A 19,313-nucleotide genomic window follows, 5' to 3' on the forward strand; every position below is an offset into this window, starting at 1 on the left:
AAAATTTTTTTTTTTTTTTTTTTTTTTTTTTTTTTTTGTGGGTGACGGGGAACCCTTAGCAGTTACCCTTCGGGTGCGCACTAGATAAACTCTCGAATTGGCGCAATAACTTGCAAATCACGCCAGCTAGATAAACCGCACTAAACAAACCCTATGCGACGGACTCCACCAACTCGACCACCCCATGAGGCATTGATTTGCTAACAATCTTTTCTCTATTAGTGGAAGATAAAGCAATAGTTTCATATTTACCAACGTAACTTGTGTTTGTAAACACTCGAAGTCACGTTTTATCACAAATTTCCAAGGATTCTTAATTAGCCACTTATTTCTATCTTTTTGTATAAATAGTAAGCCTTACCCAACAATCAAACTAGTTTCTAGGGACACTTTGAGAAGCCTAAAATTAGCTTCAAAATTTTGCTGGTCGAATTGGCAATGGATAGATCTACAATTCGTAATAATATCAATTAATACAACAGTTTAGCATTCATTTTAAAGCTTAACTGTGTCATCAACCCCCCAGCGATAAATAGACTAATTTAACCTTTATAAATTGTATGGTCCAAAAGGTTTGCGGACCAAATACTGTGAAACACCAGATAGCATACGTACTACCAAATGAAATGAAGATGCTTAAAGACAAAAACAAAGTTTCCCCACTTTCTTCAAAGCCAAAAAAGAAAAGAAGGAAATGAGTTGATACATACTGAGGCTAATTACAATTCTGGGCGCGAAAGTACAACTCAATATCTACATTTCCATCATAAAACTGAATCTACAAACTGGTCGAAGAAACCATGTTTCTCAATCAGTCACTTAAATCTCTCGAGTTAGAGCAATAATCTTCTAAAAAAGACGGCCCAAAACCAGCAGGCTTTTCTGTTTGATCAACCGAATCATCTCTACTAATGCATCCTTTGCCAATGCTACTTTCCAAAGACTTCTCCAAGAATGGAACAATGCCCATAGCTGTGATGCTATTGCTGACGGCGAGTATGTTTTGCTTATGACCGCTGCTGGTCAGCACAGAGGGAAATGCATCAAGCAGCTGCGAATTAGGCTGGTTGGAACAACTGATGAGCAAGCGAAGTGTCTCCCTAGCACCTTTTTCGACCACTGATTCTACATCTGGAATCAGAGGCTTCACAAGATCTGAGCCTAATGATGGAATAGTCGTCGAAATCGTAGGGCCTGCACTGACCAAATACCCTTGGCCGGAGGAGCAAACTTCAATAATCGGGACATGAACAATTGGGTCACATGTTAAAGGCGAGAAGGTCACAATCTGCTGTGATGTTGGAATGGGCAGGGGCAGGGGCAGGGGCAGGGGCAGGGGCAACCTGACCAACGGCTCAGGCAGGAGGGGAGGAAAATCCACAGGGGGGACATGGTCAAGATTAAGGGGCATTTTTGACGTCAAACGACTAGATTGCCTGGCAGTTGCTAGAAGAGAAGAAAGTGGTGGTAGAGTTAATGATTCACCCATTGAATGTGAAGGAATTTGAGTTTCCAGCCCCCAGAAAGGAAGGTCTATGGAGTTCCCAAGAGCATCTAAAAAATTCAGTGGAGGAAGCAGTTTAGTTCCAGTTGCTTCTGAAAGCTCGTTCTTCTCAAAGCAATTTGAACTAGTTGGCTCAACAAAACTTGGTGAAACAACATCTGGGTTGTCAACACTTGACATGCATATCTCTTCACGTCGACTCAGTTTCTCCCAGGCAAAACCACTCAATGAAGTCTTGTCTTCAAAAGAACTGGCTATAGGACTAAGGCTAGCCTGATAGACGGGATTTGGCTTTGTTCCTTGACTTCCATAGACCCCAAATCGTGAAGTCTTCATAGATTCTAATGAAGATTCAGCACAATTAGATTCAGAAGAATCAACTGAGTTATCTGGAGAAGGGGTAGCTGGTAGAACCGAACAAGCTAGAGCACCAGCCATCATTGATCCAGCAAGATAAGCTCGAAGATGACTTGTAAAACAGTTGAAGCGTGAATCATTAATTCCAGTTAATTCAGCTAATGATGGTTTCCTCGTTAGTAAATCCTTCATCTACACCAGGACAGAAAATGAGAACTTTAAAAATAATACAATGAAAATTATGTACACATTATACGAATTATTACACTGATCATACCTTTCTGAGCAATTCATTCCCCAGAAGCTTAGACTTCTCAGAGCACCAAAAATAGAAAATCTCACCATCAGGGATCTTGATCAAGAAAGATCGTCCAGTCTTATCTGCTGACATTTCTCCAATTTCTACAGCTGAACATTGAGCATCTGTGCTCAATGTTGCCACACTCTCCATATGGCCATCGTCCCCATCAAATGAGATGCGCAAGTCCAAAGTTGGTAAAAGTGTGAGATTTAAATTCCCTCTGTTCAAATGACAAACGAGGTCAAAAAGCAATTGTGAGTGAAATACTCCCGAAAGATTTCAAGGAAATGAAATTATGTCACATATTTGGCAGCCGATCTTTGTAACAAAGACCCAGACTAACAGACATATGGAACAATGATGGTTAAAACACCAACCAAATAGCTAAGCCTTAAAAAACAATCTACTCCATTTTCTTGCAATGCATGAAATTCAATTTATACCTGATCAGACACACTTTACCTTGATTATTTTTCATGCCTCTATATTATATTTCAATCATTAGGAGGTAAATTTAGAATTAGTACACTGTTTAGCCCCATCCCACTCAACACTCAGTTCTCGTAGACTCGTTTCTTTTCCTTCTATTTACGCCAAGTATTTTTCCCAATTTACCCGCATCATATCTGAAGATAATTTTAACCTATCACAAGGATTTAATTGGGGACGTGTCCACAGGAAGAAGAGAAATCATATGTATCACAAGTTGCAAGTAAAATAACATCATCTAACAAAAGCAGCTAATAACAAGACACTCTAGTGAGCTCAATACTCAAAAAATATACCGACCAAAAAAAGAAAAATAGTCATAGAAGTCGATTCTTAATTCAATACATATAGCAAGTAAAATATTCAAAATGATCTGACCAAACTAGCGAGTCATCACCACATGGTAGGAGGCAGAAGGACAACAAAAATATTACGACAATGTTATAAAGCAAATCCAGGACAAGATAAACAATGAAGCTTCTTCCACATAGCATTCATTTGATCCGAACAAGAAAATGTAAGGTACATCATTAACATAGGATCATGAAACTACCTTTACTTCTTCTTAATTCAGAGATCATAAAGTAACGCCCAATTTACCTACAAGTCAAAAGACATTTTCACTTGGAAGGCTGAACATAATCACCATTAAGAAGCTAAAAATACATGACCCTGTAACATCTAGCAGTCATCAAGAATAAGATGTGATAATATTATGCCCTTGTTTGAGCCTCATTCTTACCCAAAAATACATTTTTGAATAATGTATTAATGGGAAATGTGTGATTAATCAATAAAAAAAAATTTCAAATTTATGTGTAATATTATTTTAATGAAGAATGTGAGGTTGAAATGGGGTCAATCCACTGTTGAAAAATGTATTTTGATGAAAATAACGGGACTCAAACAAGGGCTATATACAACAAAATTAACCCACATCAAATTGTCACTTATACTAACTAATTTCTATGACATATATCATGAAGAAGGGAAAGGCTAAAATGCATTGCAAATCAGTAAATGAACATAAACTAACATATAAACAAGAACTGGTGCCAAACACTGGAGCTCATTTCACTATGAAGTCTCATGTCCAGGTGCAGTGGTCTAAGACAAAATCCACCATTTAGTGCTGATCAATAGATGGTTAAAACAAGACATAGTAATAATAATAATAATAAAAATAAAACCTAAATGACTATAGGGGTTAAAGATGATAATACAATCCATTATGTCATCATTAATCCAGCAGTCAAAATAGAATCTGACATTCATATTATAGTTGACATAGTAAAGTAATTTTCATGAATAAATAAAACAATGGACAAGGAAATATTGCAGTATAAAGTTCTAAACAATAGAAAATAGCATTAATTACATGCAAGGAAATTATTACACGAGAAATCTAAATCATATCTCCAATTACATGAAATCACACAAAATTTTGAATCACAAGCAATAATTAAACCAACTGCCTGTATGGGACAGCCACTCCACATTTGAAACACAATACAAATACTAGTAATCATTAACTAAATGCAACCAAGTAGGCTCAGAGGAGAAAATAAAGAATCCTTGGCGTTAACTCATCAACTGAAATTAGCTCGTACAAATATGTCATTTTACTAATAATCAAATTTAATTTCCTTGACGCAGTTTTTGCTCTGGCATTTTGCCAACCTTTCCAGTCGACAAAGGCCAAACTATTTCATTCACTATTCCATGTGACAGTCAACATTATCAAATTTTTGGTCCGAAGATAATTGAAAAGAACAAATAAAGACAATCTAAACAATTTTGAAATTTATTATCTTCAGCGAGCTATTAAATACAATCACTTCTGTTTTGAATCTATTTTTAAACTTCTCCGTCACACTATTTGAAATTAGAAGACAAAATTTGATCACCTATGAAAAAAATTATGTTCCCAGAAAGGTAGATAATTAAAAAGCAGATGTACTCAAAGGTGTAAGTCTAACAACAAGGATCTATCCCACACACCATATAATTAACTTTCAGGCTTCAAAGTAATCTAATTTTTTTCTCTAGCCCGAATTTGTACATATTCCAAACCAACCCCCTAAAAACTTAAAACCCAAATTTGTCTCTCAAAGATCCCAGTCCCTGGTTAGTTCACTCAACAAAAATAATTACTTCAACAACAAAGCAGTAGATACTATAACAAAGGAAAAAATCATTTTCCACGTGCAACAGTAGTTTCAGTTACAAAATGAAGAGAACTACCTTATGGGTGTTGGACATAAGAGGCTCCCTTGCTTGGTGATCTTCCCAGCGCGGATAGAAACAAGTGGCATGCACAAACACCTTGCCAGCATACCCACTTCTGATGGCTCAAAGTGCTATTTCATTATCAGATAGAAGTCAGTTGAGTTGATAATAGAAAATGAAAGGGAATTATGTACACAGCCTTCTCCATTTATAATTGAAGCACAAGTATATATTATAAAGACTAATTAAAATTATCCAAATCAAATATATCTTTCCTAGCCAACCAAATTGAGAAATGCAAAAAAACCAAATACCTTTGTAGAAATTATTTATCGAAGTTCAATTTCTTTCATCCCACAAAGTAATAGAATAAGTAAACATCTTCAGAACTCGAGAATAAGTGAATCGCTATATAAATAAAGTCGATTGGGGCTAGGAAATTGAAATAGAAAAATCTGTCTAAATTTGAATAGATATTTCACCGATAACATTTCAGAACCATAAATTCTACCCTCCATACAGAATTTATTATAACCAGTACATACAAGGGCCCAGATTTTCATTTGATCACTTATACCTGATTAAGGTAAGCCAGCAAACAATCCTCAGCCGCGCCGTTGGATAAATTGAGTTTCAGCAAGGGCTTCAACCTTTCGTCCGTGCGACAGGCACCCAAAACCTGCATATCTAGAGCCTGAAGCCACTGCAAAAATCCATCCCCCCGACCGCTCTGCTGTAGCAGCAGATCGCCGTCATCATCCTCCACAAGAATCTCCGTCAACCTCTGCATAATCGAAGGATTCTCAGCGGATGAGATCTCTGTACCGTCCCATGAATCGTTGATTGAATCCTCGCCGTTAGTCTCTTGATCCACACGGTTTACATCTTCGATCTGGCCATTGTTTCTCGATTCTTGCTTTTCAGAATTAGCCATTTTTAAATCTTAAACTGAATCGACGTAAATTGAGTTATTACACAAAAAGATCCCCAATTTATCTCGTCTAAAAATTTATCAAACCGTTGAAAAATTCAATTCACAAACGTAAATCAATCACAAAATCTTCAAAGAAATAATGACTAATAGAATTAATGAAAATTCGAATTGTACAACAATATTTTGTTTTTTTTTGTCAAATCCCCAACACGATTTCGTCAGGGCGAAAATGTGACTTGGGTGGCCCAGCAGATATATTTATATAGCAGACGGAGATACCGCGGACTTGAAAGATGATATTGAATAAGGGTATATTGTAGCTTTGAAGTCCGGAAAGTATCTGACAATAATTGCGATGCGGGTTTTTAACACGTCAGCTTTACATCCTAGTGGGCCCCAGTGAGGGACCATTGGGCCAACAGCTGTGTCGCTCAGATTGCCACGCCACGACACAGTTGGATCCTCAGCAATTTTTTCATCTGGCCCACTTTGGGTTGCTTTCTGGTAGGGGTACAATTAGGACCCACTTTAATAATCAACATTGTTGTTGACATTGAAAAAAATAATGCTATTTGAAATCGTTTATTTTTCAATCGTCCTATATGACATATATGTGGTAATTACGATTTAATATATAAAATAATAAAAAATTATTACATTAATATATTAAATTACTAATCGTCACATGTCTACAATATATGACAATTATAATAGTGAGCGACTGTAAATAACATTATTCTTAAAAATATATATTTCATTATTGAATAAAGATAAATATTATTTTTGCATGGCTATATTATCAAACTTTTGTATATTTTGGTTCCCCTTTTCTTTTTTTACTTTTTAATAAAAAAGGCTCAAAATTATTTTCAATCACATAAAATAATTTTATACGTAGATTCAAATTTTTTTTCCTTATCTTTTAACTATACATTTTTTCAAAAATTCACTTTTCACAATATCTACTCTAAAAAAATCTCTTTGGGCCAAAAAAAGTTCTTTTACAATTATTCCATATCATATTGTCATTAATCCTTCGACAGTGATAAAGTGAACTGTTGCGGAAACTCTCTCAAAAGATCTTCAAACGGTGGTTTTCCAGATTTGGTCCAACGTACCTTTCTCTACCAACTTGCAATCAAAACTCAACAATTCAAAAACAGAGCAAATAATTCATAAATTTTCTAGTTCAAGCAATGGTTGTCCTAAATTTTCTAGCACAAGCAATGGTTGTCAAGCAATGACAACTCCCAATCCTAACGATCACCCCACACGATGATCTGCTAATGCTGAAATTTAAAACTAAGTTAAGCCAATATACCAGAGTGGACTATCTGAGTCCGTAAATTATGAGAGTTGCGAATTTATCACTTTAGGACCACCACTATTCGTCTTAAAGTCTCTGGAAACTGCAGCAACCAAAAAAATCACGATTGAGTCCCGAACGTCCGAAGAACAACGCTGTCCAGATTCTTTTGCGTACCCTGAAACAGAAAACTTTCAATACGAAAAATGTCAGAAATAATATAAGGAACAAACTACCTGAAGAGACCGTCGCTAGAAAACGTTTCACGCGCCCGCACGCGCTGTCTCTTCCCTCTGCGCGTGGTCCTCACGCGCCACCACACGCGCCGTTGTCGTCCAACACGCGCAGGCTTGCAGGGTTCCCCTCCTCCTGCACGTCACGCCAGTGGTCTCCGTTTCCCCAAACTCCTTCTGGATTGATCAGAAAATGCGAAAAACGAAGACTGATTTAAACAGTTTTTGGACAGCTTCTTCGATCTGATTTCTGCTGCGTTTCTGCCTATTTTCTGGACAATTTCTGGTAGATTTCACGAGCCAAAACCTTCACCTTGAAACTCTGATACCAATTGTTGCGGAAGCTCTCTCAAAAGGATTTTCAAACGGTGGTTTTTCAGGCTCAGTCCAACGTACCTTTCTTTACTAACAACCAATCCAAACTGCTCCAAACCACAACCAATTGATTCACCTTAGTTGCTATACAATCTTACCCACGTAGGACAAGAAAATGATGATGATTTATGGCCACAAAGGTATACTAGAACACAGCGAAAAGAGAAAAAATAAATCATCCCAATCCCATGCTGGGCACGATAGTATTTGCTAATTTAGGCTCTGTAGGTGAGCTAATTCGGACGAGTTGCCCCAGTCAAATTCAGAGGAATTTGTTGAAGTCGATTTAGCATATAAACTTATCAAAATATAAAAGCGGCCGTAACTCGACCCAGAACCCAATGTTGCTTCTGATTCCGACATAGCAGTTCCTCTGGAAATCCTCGAAGCTCATTAATCGGGCCGAATTATGATGACTCGATTCTGTGCTGTCCAGGTATCGTAGAATTTCTTCAAACGGTGATTCATCGCAAGGAATGGTGTTGGGTTTTTGATACCCAATAAATCTCGAGCTATGATGTTAACGTGGGTTAATATTATTTCATAGGCATAGGCCGATGAATGAAATAAGTCCAACAATCAAGTCCATGAGCTACACTCGGCCCAACTGTATTCCTTATGGATGGCTTGAATCTTGGCCTGTTTCCCTCTTTAATGGCCCAACTTAAAGCCTAACCCTAGAGTATATATATGAATATAACCCTAGCCTCTTTTGATATGATGGTTGTGTGATTTTGAGAGAAGAAACTAGTGAATCCCGGCTGCCCCCCTTTTATGTGAGAAAAAGGTGTCCAGAAGTGTCCAGAACGCTTGTATAACGTGTGCAATTGATGGTTCTTTCATAGTATACCTTTGTGGTGTCTTCTCCTAACTTTTGTGACCATAAATCATCATCCTTTTCTTGTTCTACGTGGGTAAGATTGTATAGCAATCAAGGTGAATCAATTGGTTGTGGTTTGGAGCCGTTTGGATTAATTGTTGGTAGAGAAAAGTACGTTGGACTGAGCCTGAAAAACCACCGTTTGAAAATCCTTTTGAGAGAGCTTCCGCAACATGAACACTAATGTTGCATTTAAAATTTTTATTGGATTTATTTTAGAAATAATCATAATTTATTCATATTTGAGTAGATCAATCTCGAGAGAATTAAATTTACATTTACACACCCCAAAATATGAGTAATGCTCTAAGTTTTATTTACAAACAATTGTTCATGTGAAAGTAAATAATTGTCACGTTCTCCCATAAATATAGGATGTATTTTAATTGATTGAAGAATGAACCATGACTTTCTAGCCACATTGAAGATTGAATCCTTAATTTAGTTAAAACCGGCTCTTATTTGAATTGAAATCAACTCATGTCTAGCCTCATTAACGAAAATAAACAAAATATGTGACCAACATTAATTGTTAATTTTAAAAATTGAAACAAAAAATTCAATTATTTTTTGATATATCAATCTGTTGCTTTACTACGCCATTTTCAAGCTTGAATAAATGATTATGCCTTCGAAAGTGAGTCTTGTACGTAATGTCTCGGAAAAATGGTACAAAATGGACCCACCGTTTAATCATTTGTGTGTGCATATATATTGAACATACCTTTTTAGGGTATTATTTGAGAGAGAGAGAAACTAGCTATAAAGTCTTCTTTACGATGACTGATTAGTGACTGTGTGGCTCAGAGGCAACGACCAATTAACATCAATCTTTCAAAAACCGACCATGTAAAGAGATTGGTGCGTTCCAATATTTTAAACTCGTGTCAATTGTTTATCATTCTCTATGCCAGCTGGAAGGGACCCATAACTGTGCTGTTCATTTTGGCTACGCTCCCACTTTTAAAAATTTAGGAACTATTATCTTTTTGTTCGAGTTTTGAGTTTCATTTTAAGTTTCGTATTTTGAGTATTGTTATTAAAATTGTTGAAAACATGTTCTTTTTGTTGTTTTGAAAAAATATTTCCCAAAACATAAAACTCGAAAACTTGTTCATTATCCTGCCAAACCCCAAGCCTATTTCAATTCCCATCTCCACCACCAATCCACCCTTCACCCGTCACCATCATGTATCAAATTTCCGGTGACGTTGGCCACCAAGACCACCACCAGATATTGGTACCATCGAAAAGCCTTTAACCTCTTCTTCAATTATCAACCAACATCTTCCTATAACTCCATTAAATTTGCCCAGAATCCATCCACAAAGTAGCCTACTCGGAAATCTGAAAATTGTCGGAAACTCCACCTCCGACCGCCAAATTGATCAGAGCCCACCACCGGTCGATTGCCCACCACAAACTGACCCTAACCATGGCCCCAATTTACTAGAAACAACAATCCAACAATCGAATTAAACCCAGACATATTGGTCGTCGCGAAGCCCGATTTACAGAATCCGAATTTTGCAAATTTTGACTCCGTCCGCTGGACCCATGGTCGCGGACCACGTGTGTTGAACTCCTCTTCACCTGGCGCACCTTGTTTAGCCATGGGTCAACCCCAATTTTGCCTAGAACTTGATGAATTTATGAGCGCACCTTGATGAATTTATGCCCAAAATCGTAACTGGTAGTGGCGGTGTGAGGGGGTTCGATTGTTGAGGAAGAAGCAGCGGTGGTGGTTGATTGTTGAGGTAGAAGTGGTGGAGAAATTGTTGTTCTTTCATGGTTCTCTCACGCACAGTGGAGAAGAAATGGAAAAGGTTGTTTTCTGCATTTTCCATTTTTTACGTGTTTTGTACAGAAAACACCCAAAACGACATTTTGGTCATTTTGTGTTTTCTTCACAATTTTTTTTTTTCAAAAACGAGTTTTCACCGTTTTGGAAAATCGAAAACAGAAAACGGCCCGAAAACATCAAAGAGAACAGCCCTTATATTTTTAAAGTTTATCTTTAACATATTTTATGAAATTTCGTAATTTTTTTATTTATAAATTCAACGACTTTTATCGAAATTTATTAAATTTCTTATACGCCCGAGGCTTGGTTTCTTTAACAACTAACTCTATGAAAATTCAAGAAACGGATAGGAAGTTTGTATTACAGATGAGATAATTTAAAAAACATAACTAGAGATAAAATACATTAAAAAATTCATTTTAACTCATGAATTTTCTTACAGTGCGTACGATATTGCTTAAAATTGATAAAAGCTAGTAAAATTCATGAAATATGATGAAAAAGTAAATAAGAGGGTGTTTGACCACATTATTTTAGTAATAATGTATTTTTGAATAGTGTATTGATGGAAAATGTTTGGTTACAAAATAATGAAATTTTTTTGATTTGCATGTAATATTATTTTATTGAATAATATATGGTTAAAATGATGTTAAATCACTGTTTAACAATGCATTTTTTTTAAATAATATGGCTCAAACAGGCCCTAAAAGTCTTTTTGTTTATTGGTGAAATAATTCCATCGTATGGACCTATTGCCAAATATCCTCACCATTTTCAAATTGGCCGAAAACTCCTCTATGTAACCTTTAACGTGCGAAAGACCTCATTTTTCTAAATAATATCTCGTGAAATAACGAATATACTATTTTATTTTAAATAGGAATAAATAAAATAAAGAACTAACTTTCAATTGAGTCCCAAAATTTTCAAAAAGCACAAATGAACCCCCAAATTAATGATCAACATAAAAAAAAATTCCCTTTCTCACCACCAGCACCACGACAAAATTCAGTGTTTGTTTCTTTTGGATTAAAATCTGATTTTAATTTAAGTCAAAGTCAAACAATCAATATTAATCACATCTCACATTCGTTCTACAACTTTTTTACTACACATTTCAAAAATTTCTACCACAATTTAGCCCTTGTTTGAGCTTCATTCCTTTGGAAAAATACATTTTTTAATAGTGTTTCAACTACACATTTTTCAATAAAATAATATTACACGCAAATCAAAAATTTTTCGTTATTTTTTAACCACACGTTTTCCATCAATACACTATTCAAAAATTCATTCTTCCCAAAAAAAGGGGTTCAAACAAGACCTTACTAAAAATCTAATTTTAATCCTCACCAAATACCTTCTTAATTATCACTCTAATTCAACTGGCTTTCTTCAAAGTAAATTATCACGTTTGCAGCTGCAAATTTCCCCTTCAACCACACAAAACCCATCCATCTCATCGAATTGCTGATGTTGTGGATACTGTTACCATTTTCCCATCATCATCTTTGCCTCTCCTGATCTGAGCATTTTTTTTCAACGCCACCACATTGTTGGACTGCATTGCCATATAAAGATATAAATACTAAAATCCCAAATAGCTGCAAAACTCAAGTCCCGCTCAATTCTTGAACCCCTTGTAGATTCCACCATCAATACCAGCAATTCTCTAGTAACATTTGTGGCACCATTAACTCTTGGACATTGAACCCTAATTTCCTTGGGTATCCTATTAGGCATTTTATTACATTCACTCAACTATTCACACTATTCTCATCCTGAAAAACTTCTTTTGTCAGACAGTTCCATTTTTGGCTCTGTAACCCTGTAAATTCGATCCACCCTCTCACCCACATTGGTAAAGTTGTAGACTATCTGATGGCTTCCTCTTTTTACTTAATGATAAATTACTCCAGCCTGCTAAAAGAATTGGTACTGTCAAAAGCGTTATCACATTTTATAGTAAATTCCGAACGTAGAAGTTCTATTTTAACCCATTTCCACAAAGATTAAACAGTATAAGTTAAACTAATCATAACTATGATAATGCTGTAATAGCAATAGTTTATTTGTAACTGCAATGGGGAAAAAGTTGGTATTGGAATTTAGGTTTTTATTTATCCTCAAAACAGTAATTTTTTATGACTTTTGTAGTTTCGACATTAGTTAATGAAAAAGGTGTGATTGAAATGTTGATAAAAATCGTGGATCCAATAAAAATACGTTTTTGCCGCTCTCTCTTCCTCCTAGAGATTCTCTGCTCACATTGGAGATCTTCCACTCCCGACCCTCGGAGACTTCGAAACCCTTGGTTGGCACCCTCCGAATCGAACTCAGGGATCTCCTGGTCTACTCAAACGAGTCAATTACTCCAGTCAAGTCTTTTGAGCTTAAACGACCCTCGGGTCGTCCACACGGGAAGATCCGATTGAAATTGTCTCTCCGTGAACGCCCCATTGAAAATTACCTTACTGCTCCTCCACCCAGCTATATGTACTCTACTGCACCTCCCCCTCCTTTGCCGACTTACCCCGGACGCGACTACAGAGGATACTCTCCTGCTCCTTATTCAAGCCTTCCCATGGTTCACCCGCCGCCGTCTATGCCATCTCCACCACCACCTCCTGCACCTCAATCTTTCTCATACACTACGTACTCTGATCCCTATTCAGGCTACCACCCTGGTTACTACTCGCAGGTGCCACCACCACCTCCTCCTCGGTCGTATTTTGAGAGGCAGTCTAACTATGGTGGACCAGGGCCGAGTGCCCCTGTGGATTATGCATCTTATGATCACCAGAAACGAGGGACTGGAAAATTTGGAATGGGAATGGGTACAGGATTGGCAGTTGGAGCTGTGGCTGGAGCACTCGGAGGGCTGGCACTGGAAGAAGGGATAAAATACGAGGAAGAGAAGATAGCAGAAAGAGTTGAGAACGACATGGCTTCTAGAGATGACCAGTACAGTGACTATCGCACTGATTATTGACGTAAGATTTTATTAATGGCTAATAAGTTTGTGTTAATCTATAATTTCGTGATAAAATATGTATATATAGTGTGCTGCGTGTGTTGGATCTAACCTTGAGTTTAAGTGGAGTTTATTCAGTGAGAAACTGTTCCCATATATAATGAATTCTACGTTTCAGAAATAAAAATCTGGTTATGAAGTTTCTTGCCTTCAATTTCAATATAATTAAACTCGTTGATTTTTATTTTTTTCCCTGTTGAGTCGTATTTTAGTTTATTTATGCTTCACAAGCATGAGGAAGGAAGGAGAACCGGAGAACTGCAAAATAGTTATAAATTTTGTTTTTGCAAGTTGTGTAGATAGTAAGTCGTCTTGTCTAAATTACGCTAATTGTGCGGCTTTTACTTGAGTACCTTTGACTTAACATGAAAGTTCAAGCAATTAGAATTTTTTTCACAAAGAAAGAATATGGTTTCATATTAATTGCACTCCTGGATGAGTCATATTTTCATAAATGGTATGCTACTATTCCGGTTCATGTTGGAGTTCGTAGCATGGCTTATGAGGTTGCTGGGTGCTATCCTCTGAAATAATTTCAGTCTTTAGATGCTTGGGTAAATGCGATTTCTATGTGCTTGGATAAGCTTATCAGAGTACGAGTTGTATGATAATAATTGGAATTAAAAGCCTACCAAGGTCATGCATAGAAACTTAGGAACGTAATCTACTAATACTCTTAGCAGATAGTATAATAATTGTGATTTTTGAGATTTATTTCCATGTGGACATGATGATGTGAGTTTCTTAGTGATGCTGTTTTTTTGGATTGTTACCAATTCTGTGCTAAAATATTTCTAGGAGTATGATATTGGGCACTACCTTTGTACCTTGTCATAATTTTTGTATTTAGTATCATCTCTGTTGATAAATGTAAAAAATGCTGAAGCTTAGCTAAGTTTTATGGAGCTTTATTGACATTTTCCTGACAGTGGGTTTGAATACCTTTCTTTAATTCATTTCAAAACTGATAAGATGCTCCTATTAATCTTACGACGTTTGTGAGTTCGTGCTTGTTGAACATGTTATGTAGTCTTAATATCTTGCAGTTTTAATAAGCTATTAGAGCCACCACATTCATTTAGGTCTTGTTAGATGTAAATTTACCAATTAGTTTTCATATTGTTCCTTTCTCGCAGAGGATTCATTATTTAATTGGTTAAACTTTGTTGAGCTAATAATAATAACGTAGTCTAATGGGATCACTGTCGTAGTCAAAGGTCAGGTTGGTAATTAGCTTGTTTCATGTCAATATGGTTGCTCGATGTTAATAAATAAGGTTCCAATAGAAGCTTGCCAAGTTTTTGCTAGATCTATATTTCTTATCTTCAATCTAGGAGCAACATTCAACAAATCAATAGGTCGTGTATAAATTTCTCTTCCCTTTTCATTTCTTTCAACAATTACAATATAAGCCCATGATTAGTAACATTATTTTGTATCACTCCCTTAAACACCCATAGATGGCATTCGTTGAGACCACCACGCTGTAGCAGACTTCCAAAGCCCGCCTTCCTTTCCCTTCATGACTTTTAGAGTAATGCTATTTAGTCCCGTTGTAACTGTCACATAGATAGGTGTTAAGAACCAGTGGGTTGAGTAGTGAATTTTTTCCTTGGGAATGTTTAAATATCATCTTCGTACCCTTGTTTTAATTGTAATTGGACAAGACCAACCACCTCTCTCTAATGCAATAATGCTACCACTGTACTTGTTGTGTCTATCATTAGTTCATTCCTATATCAAGCATGTCAAAGGCAACCTTTTCAAGATGCCAATCCCATGTGCATCAACCTTAACGCAAAAACCTTTTAGCCTAAGGCAGCTAGTGAAACTTTATCCCTAAAATGCAATTTTTATAAAAATTTACAATTCATAGAATCAATTCAAGGGAAACTCCATCACCAATAATGACATGGAATGTGGTGATGCCAACATCATCTTGTAGGAGATAATAGGTGGAGCCAATAACTCATTAAGACTAACATATCGACAACTACATTCTCAAGTGACTTATAAGTATACGAAAGAACCTTTTTCATCTAATTTCATTGTGGATCTCCATTTTTTTTATTTAAATTTGAAAAATAACCCTTAGATATTTGTAGTAATGTATTTGATCATGATGCAATTGAATTTGGATCGTGAGCATTATCTAAAAAATTTGCTTAATGATGGTACATTTTATCTATGCACCCAAAGTTGAAGTATAGGACGCATGCGACATGGATATGAGATGTGCAAGAAAATTCACAAACATGTTGCAAAGCAATTTTCAAAAAAATATTACACTACATGTTGGTTAAAGTAATAACTAAAATTATTTTTATTTCATATACCTTTAATTTTCGTTGTGTAGCAAATAAAACATCATATACTTCTTTAATTTTTATTTTTATTTTTTATGACTATGGGTGTTCGAGTCAGTTTAGGCGCACATCACCTAATCCCATGGGACTTTGAAGTTTACATCCGAGTACTTACATCAGTAGCTCTGAGGGGACTCGAAATGGTGATCATTGGGGAGCAAATCCAAAGTTTGACCACTGAGCTTTCCCTCAGGGTTAATAAAACATCAGATACTTGTTGCATCAAAGTGTATACTAAATATAAAATAAACTTGACGTTAAGTTCATACATATTTTGTCATCGCGAAGCTAAAAATAATAATTAATCATATCATCTTCAGTTGCCAAGATCTCATCTCTTTCTATGGTAGATACTTTTCCTTCCAACAATGGTTCATCTAGAGATAAATTAGCAACTTCAAGTACAAAAACGTCTTTAGAATTAATCAAATATAACCTTACTAATAACATTCATTTCAATCTCTCTTTTTGAATACCGTTTACCATTTTGTATAAAAAAAAGATTGCTACTAAATCCTCTGTATGTGTTGGAGCTACCTTATTCCTTTTAAGAGAAATAAAAAAGAAACAAATACTCTAGTTTCACTCAGAACACGATGGAGAAGATGGTTGCACCAGTAACTTCAATGCTAAAAGCAAAATGGCCTAAATTCGTGTCCAAAAATGGAGAATCAGTTGTACTCCTCATTTGCTTCAATGCGCTCTTCATTTGACTGGTATATCTTGAGGTTCTTCATTCTTCTTGTCAAATTTCTAAATCTTCATACTGTGATTGTAGTGGCATCCTCACCATGCATATATGTAGTCTGGTATAGAGAGAGAGAAAAAAAAAATGATAAATAAATTAATAAGAAACAAAGTTTGAAAATATAAGTAAAGAATGAATATACGATTTAAAATGACCATGGATTTAAAGAATGAGCCAAACAAATGTGTTTTGAATGACATCGTGAAATGATGAAAGCTATGGTTGGTGCTTTCCATTGTGCTTGTAGATCTTTGCTTTCACTATCTCTATTTTTATCAGTCTTATTGTATTTCACATGTTATAAACTAAGTGAAGTTGATTTTCATTAGTAATACAGAGTTTAACAATGCATGGAGTCTTACCAAAGATCATTAACTACTTTTTATTTGACAATTTTCCTTTCACATGTCATCTCCTCGATAGGATGACTAGTTATGACTTATAACCTTAACTTCAATAACATTTTTGACAAGTTTAAATCTTTTGAGCATCATAAGAGAAGCAAATTGTGTTTCTGCTATAGAAAACTTCAATAGCATAAATTTACTAAATGCAAGTCTCATGTAGCGAACTATTGTAAGTATTTTGGAATTATAATATTATTCAAACTAGCGATCAAATTGTATTCTTCATTATTAACTTGGTCATTCTTAAATTTTTTAGCTGGAAATATTTTTCAGAGTGAGATTTAGTAACCAACTCACATGCTATCCAAAAGTGTCAAAATTGTGCTTCAATTATTTATTTCCTCATATATTTTAAATTTTGATTATTCTAGATTTTCAGGTTAGTATTGAGATGATACTCCTATGTTACCGTTGCCCGATGTCAATTTCATAAATTTGGACTATGTATTAGTACAAGCGGGGAATAGAATAATTGAAGAGGAATTTTGTCACTTTTTGGACACCATGTGTTGTGCAGCACTACGTTTTGGCTAATGATCATAAATTGTTTATAAACACCTAAGTCGCTTTTATTCACACATTTCGAGGGATCTACAATTACTACTCACATATCCACTACTCATTTCTATCTATATATAAGTTACCATTATAAACACTTCCCAAAATGCATCTAGCTTTAAAGTATATTTGTGAAGCGAGGATGAGAATAACCGTATTACGATTGAGGAATGCAACTCGATCACTCGTCTTTATGATGATGAAATGATCATACAAGTTTGTGTAATGTTGCTCTCTATAGTAGAAACGCAATTTGCTGTTGTTATGTTTAAAAGATTTGAGCTTATTAAGGGTGGTCTCCAATCTATATTCACAAGTGATAAATGGTTATCTTATTCAAAAAATGGTGCGATTTTTATGCTATCCTCTTTCAATATGAAGAAGATAATGTATTAATGTGTTAAGGACATGTTTTTGGAAAAAGAGAGTATTATGAGATGTGTTAACCTTTTTACAAATAAATGCCGTCTTTACTTGATGTATAACATGTTACAATGATAGAGAAAGTGAAAGGAATGATCTCTAAATGTGCAAAAGAAGTGTCAAAAATCGGTATCACATTTTATGTTGTTCACATATGTACTTTTGATAATTGGATTAATAATAAAGCTCCATTGCTTGGCCCATTCTTTAATTCTAAGCTCATTTCTAAATCACGTGTTTATTCTTTATTCACATTTTTGTATTATTTACTATTACTACTTTGTTACTAATCTAATCTTCATTTCTGTATTGTTTAGATACAATAGTGAGGAAGGACATAATCACTCGAGTTCCTTTTGAGTAAGATTTCACTAGAAATAGTGGAATGCCTTAAAAGATAGACGAGTGCACTAAATTGAATATAGAGCACACTAAATTCTCGCCTTTGGCGAAAGACTTGTGTGCACTCTTACTCTATCCATGATGATTACCATATGAAAATCCAAAGACTTGGTGGGTCATCTGTGGTGCTTATGCACCATACTTAAAATATTAACCCTGAAGTTATTGGTGCAACCATTTTCTTTCTCATGCTGTGAGGGGAATTAAAGTACTTATTCTTTTTTGTGCTCTCAAATGAATTGCGTTGCTAGAATTTGGTATTTGTTCATAGCAATCTCTGGATCTTGTTAAGGAGTCGACGATATTTATTAGGAGAGTCTAAAATGTGGAGATAGGTGGCAATATATTTGATCCCATTTTTAGATGGTGGCGTGCTTGAAGTTAAATTATCTTTATACCAAAATTAGTAGCAATGGTAACTGATGACAAAAATGAACTTGTTGAAAGGACAATTGAAGATGGATCATGGATGATAGAATTTATTTTGTTGAACTTCATATAAATAATGTATAATGAAATGTTAATTTTGTTTTACATTTTTCACACTTTGATGCGACTAGTGAACCATGTTCCATTTGCTTTATACTGAAATTATTAAAAAAAATATATATATATTTTAATTAACATGTCATGTCTTACTTTTTTGAAAGATCACTTTCTGTCTCCATGTTTGTGTTGTTCTTTCCTAGCCAGAGAAAATATCTTAACAAGGGATTATTGGCAAAAAGAGTGTAACAATTAGTGTGGAAAGGAAAACAGGTGAATAAACATTACTTAGAAATTTTGGAATCGAATTTAGTATGTGTTGTTATATTTAAAGCTTTTTCAGTTTCTCTAGTCCTCCTCATTTGCTCGATGGGAGTGCCGACCTTTTGGCTCATAATTTTTATTTATCAACTTAGCTGCACCTTATAACGTTTGTATTTTACTTATATCTTTCATAGTTACCTTTGGGCAAAC

General features: G+C 35.4%; 2 protein-coding genes across 2 annotated transcripts; one reads left to right on the forward strand and one right to left on the reverse strand.

Annotated features, from left to right (window-relative positions):
• Positions 1-615: 615 nt before the first annotated feature.
• LOC111390669 lies at positions 616-6,048 on the reverse strand. Its single transcript, XM_023015732.1, has 4 exons — positions 5,458-6,048; positions 4,896-5,011; positions 2,139-2,382; positions 616-2,053 (listed from the first exon to the last, which is right to left on the reverse strand). Exons 1-4 carry the CDS (start codon positions 5,812-5,814, stop codon positions 812-814), a joined length of 1,959 nt encoding a protein of 652 aa, XP_022871500.1. The 5' UTR covers positions 5,815-6,048; the 3' UTR covers positions 616-811.
• A 6,450-nt stretch (positions 6,049-12,498) lies between these two features.
• On the forward strand, positions 12,499-13,603 carry LOC111390663 (formin-like protein 20). Its single transcript, XM_023015723.1, has 2 exons — positions 12,499-12,513; positions 12,607-13,603. Exons 1-2 carry the CDS (start codon positions 12,499-12,501, stop codon positions 13,405-13,407), a joined length of 816 nt encoding a protein of 271 aa, XP_022871491.1. The 3' UTR covers positions 13,408-13,603.
• The last annotated feature ends 5,710 nt before the right edge of the window (positions 13,604-19,313 follow it).

This window comes from Olea europaea, unplaced genomic scaffold (assembly GCF_002742605.1).
Source record: "Olea europaea var. sylvestris unplaced genomic scaffold, O_europaea_v1 scaffold703, whole genome shotgun sequence".
NCBI lineage: Eukaryota > Viridiplantae > Streptophyta > Magnoliopsida > Lamiales > Oleaceae > Olea > Olea europaea.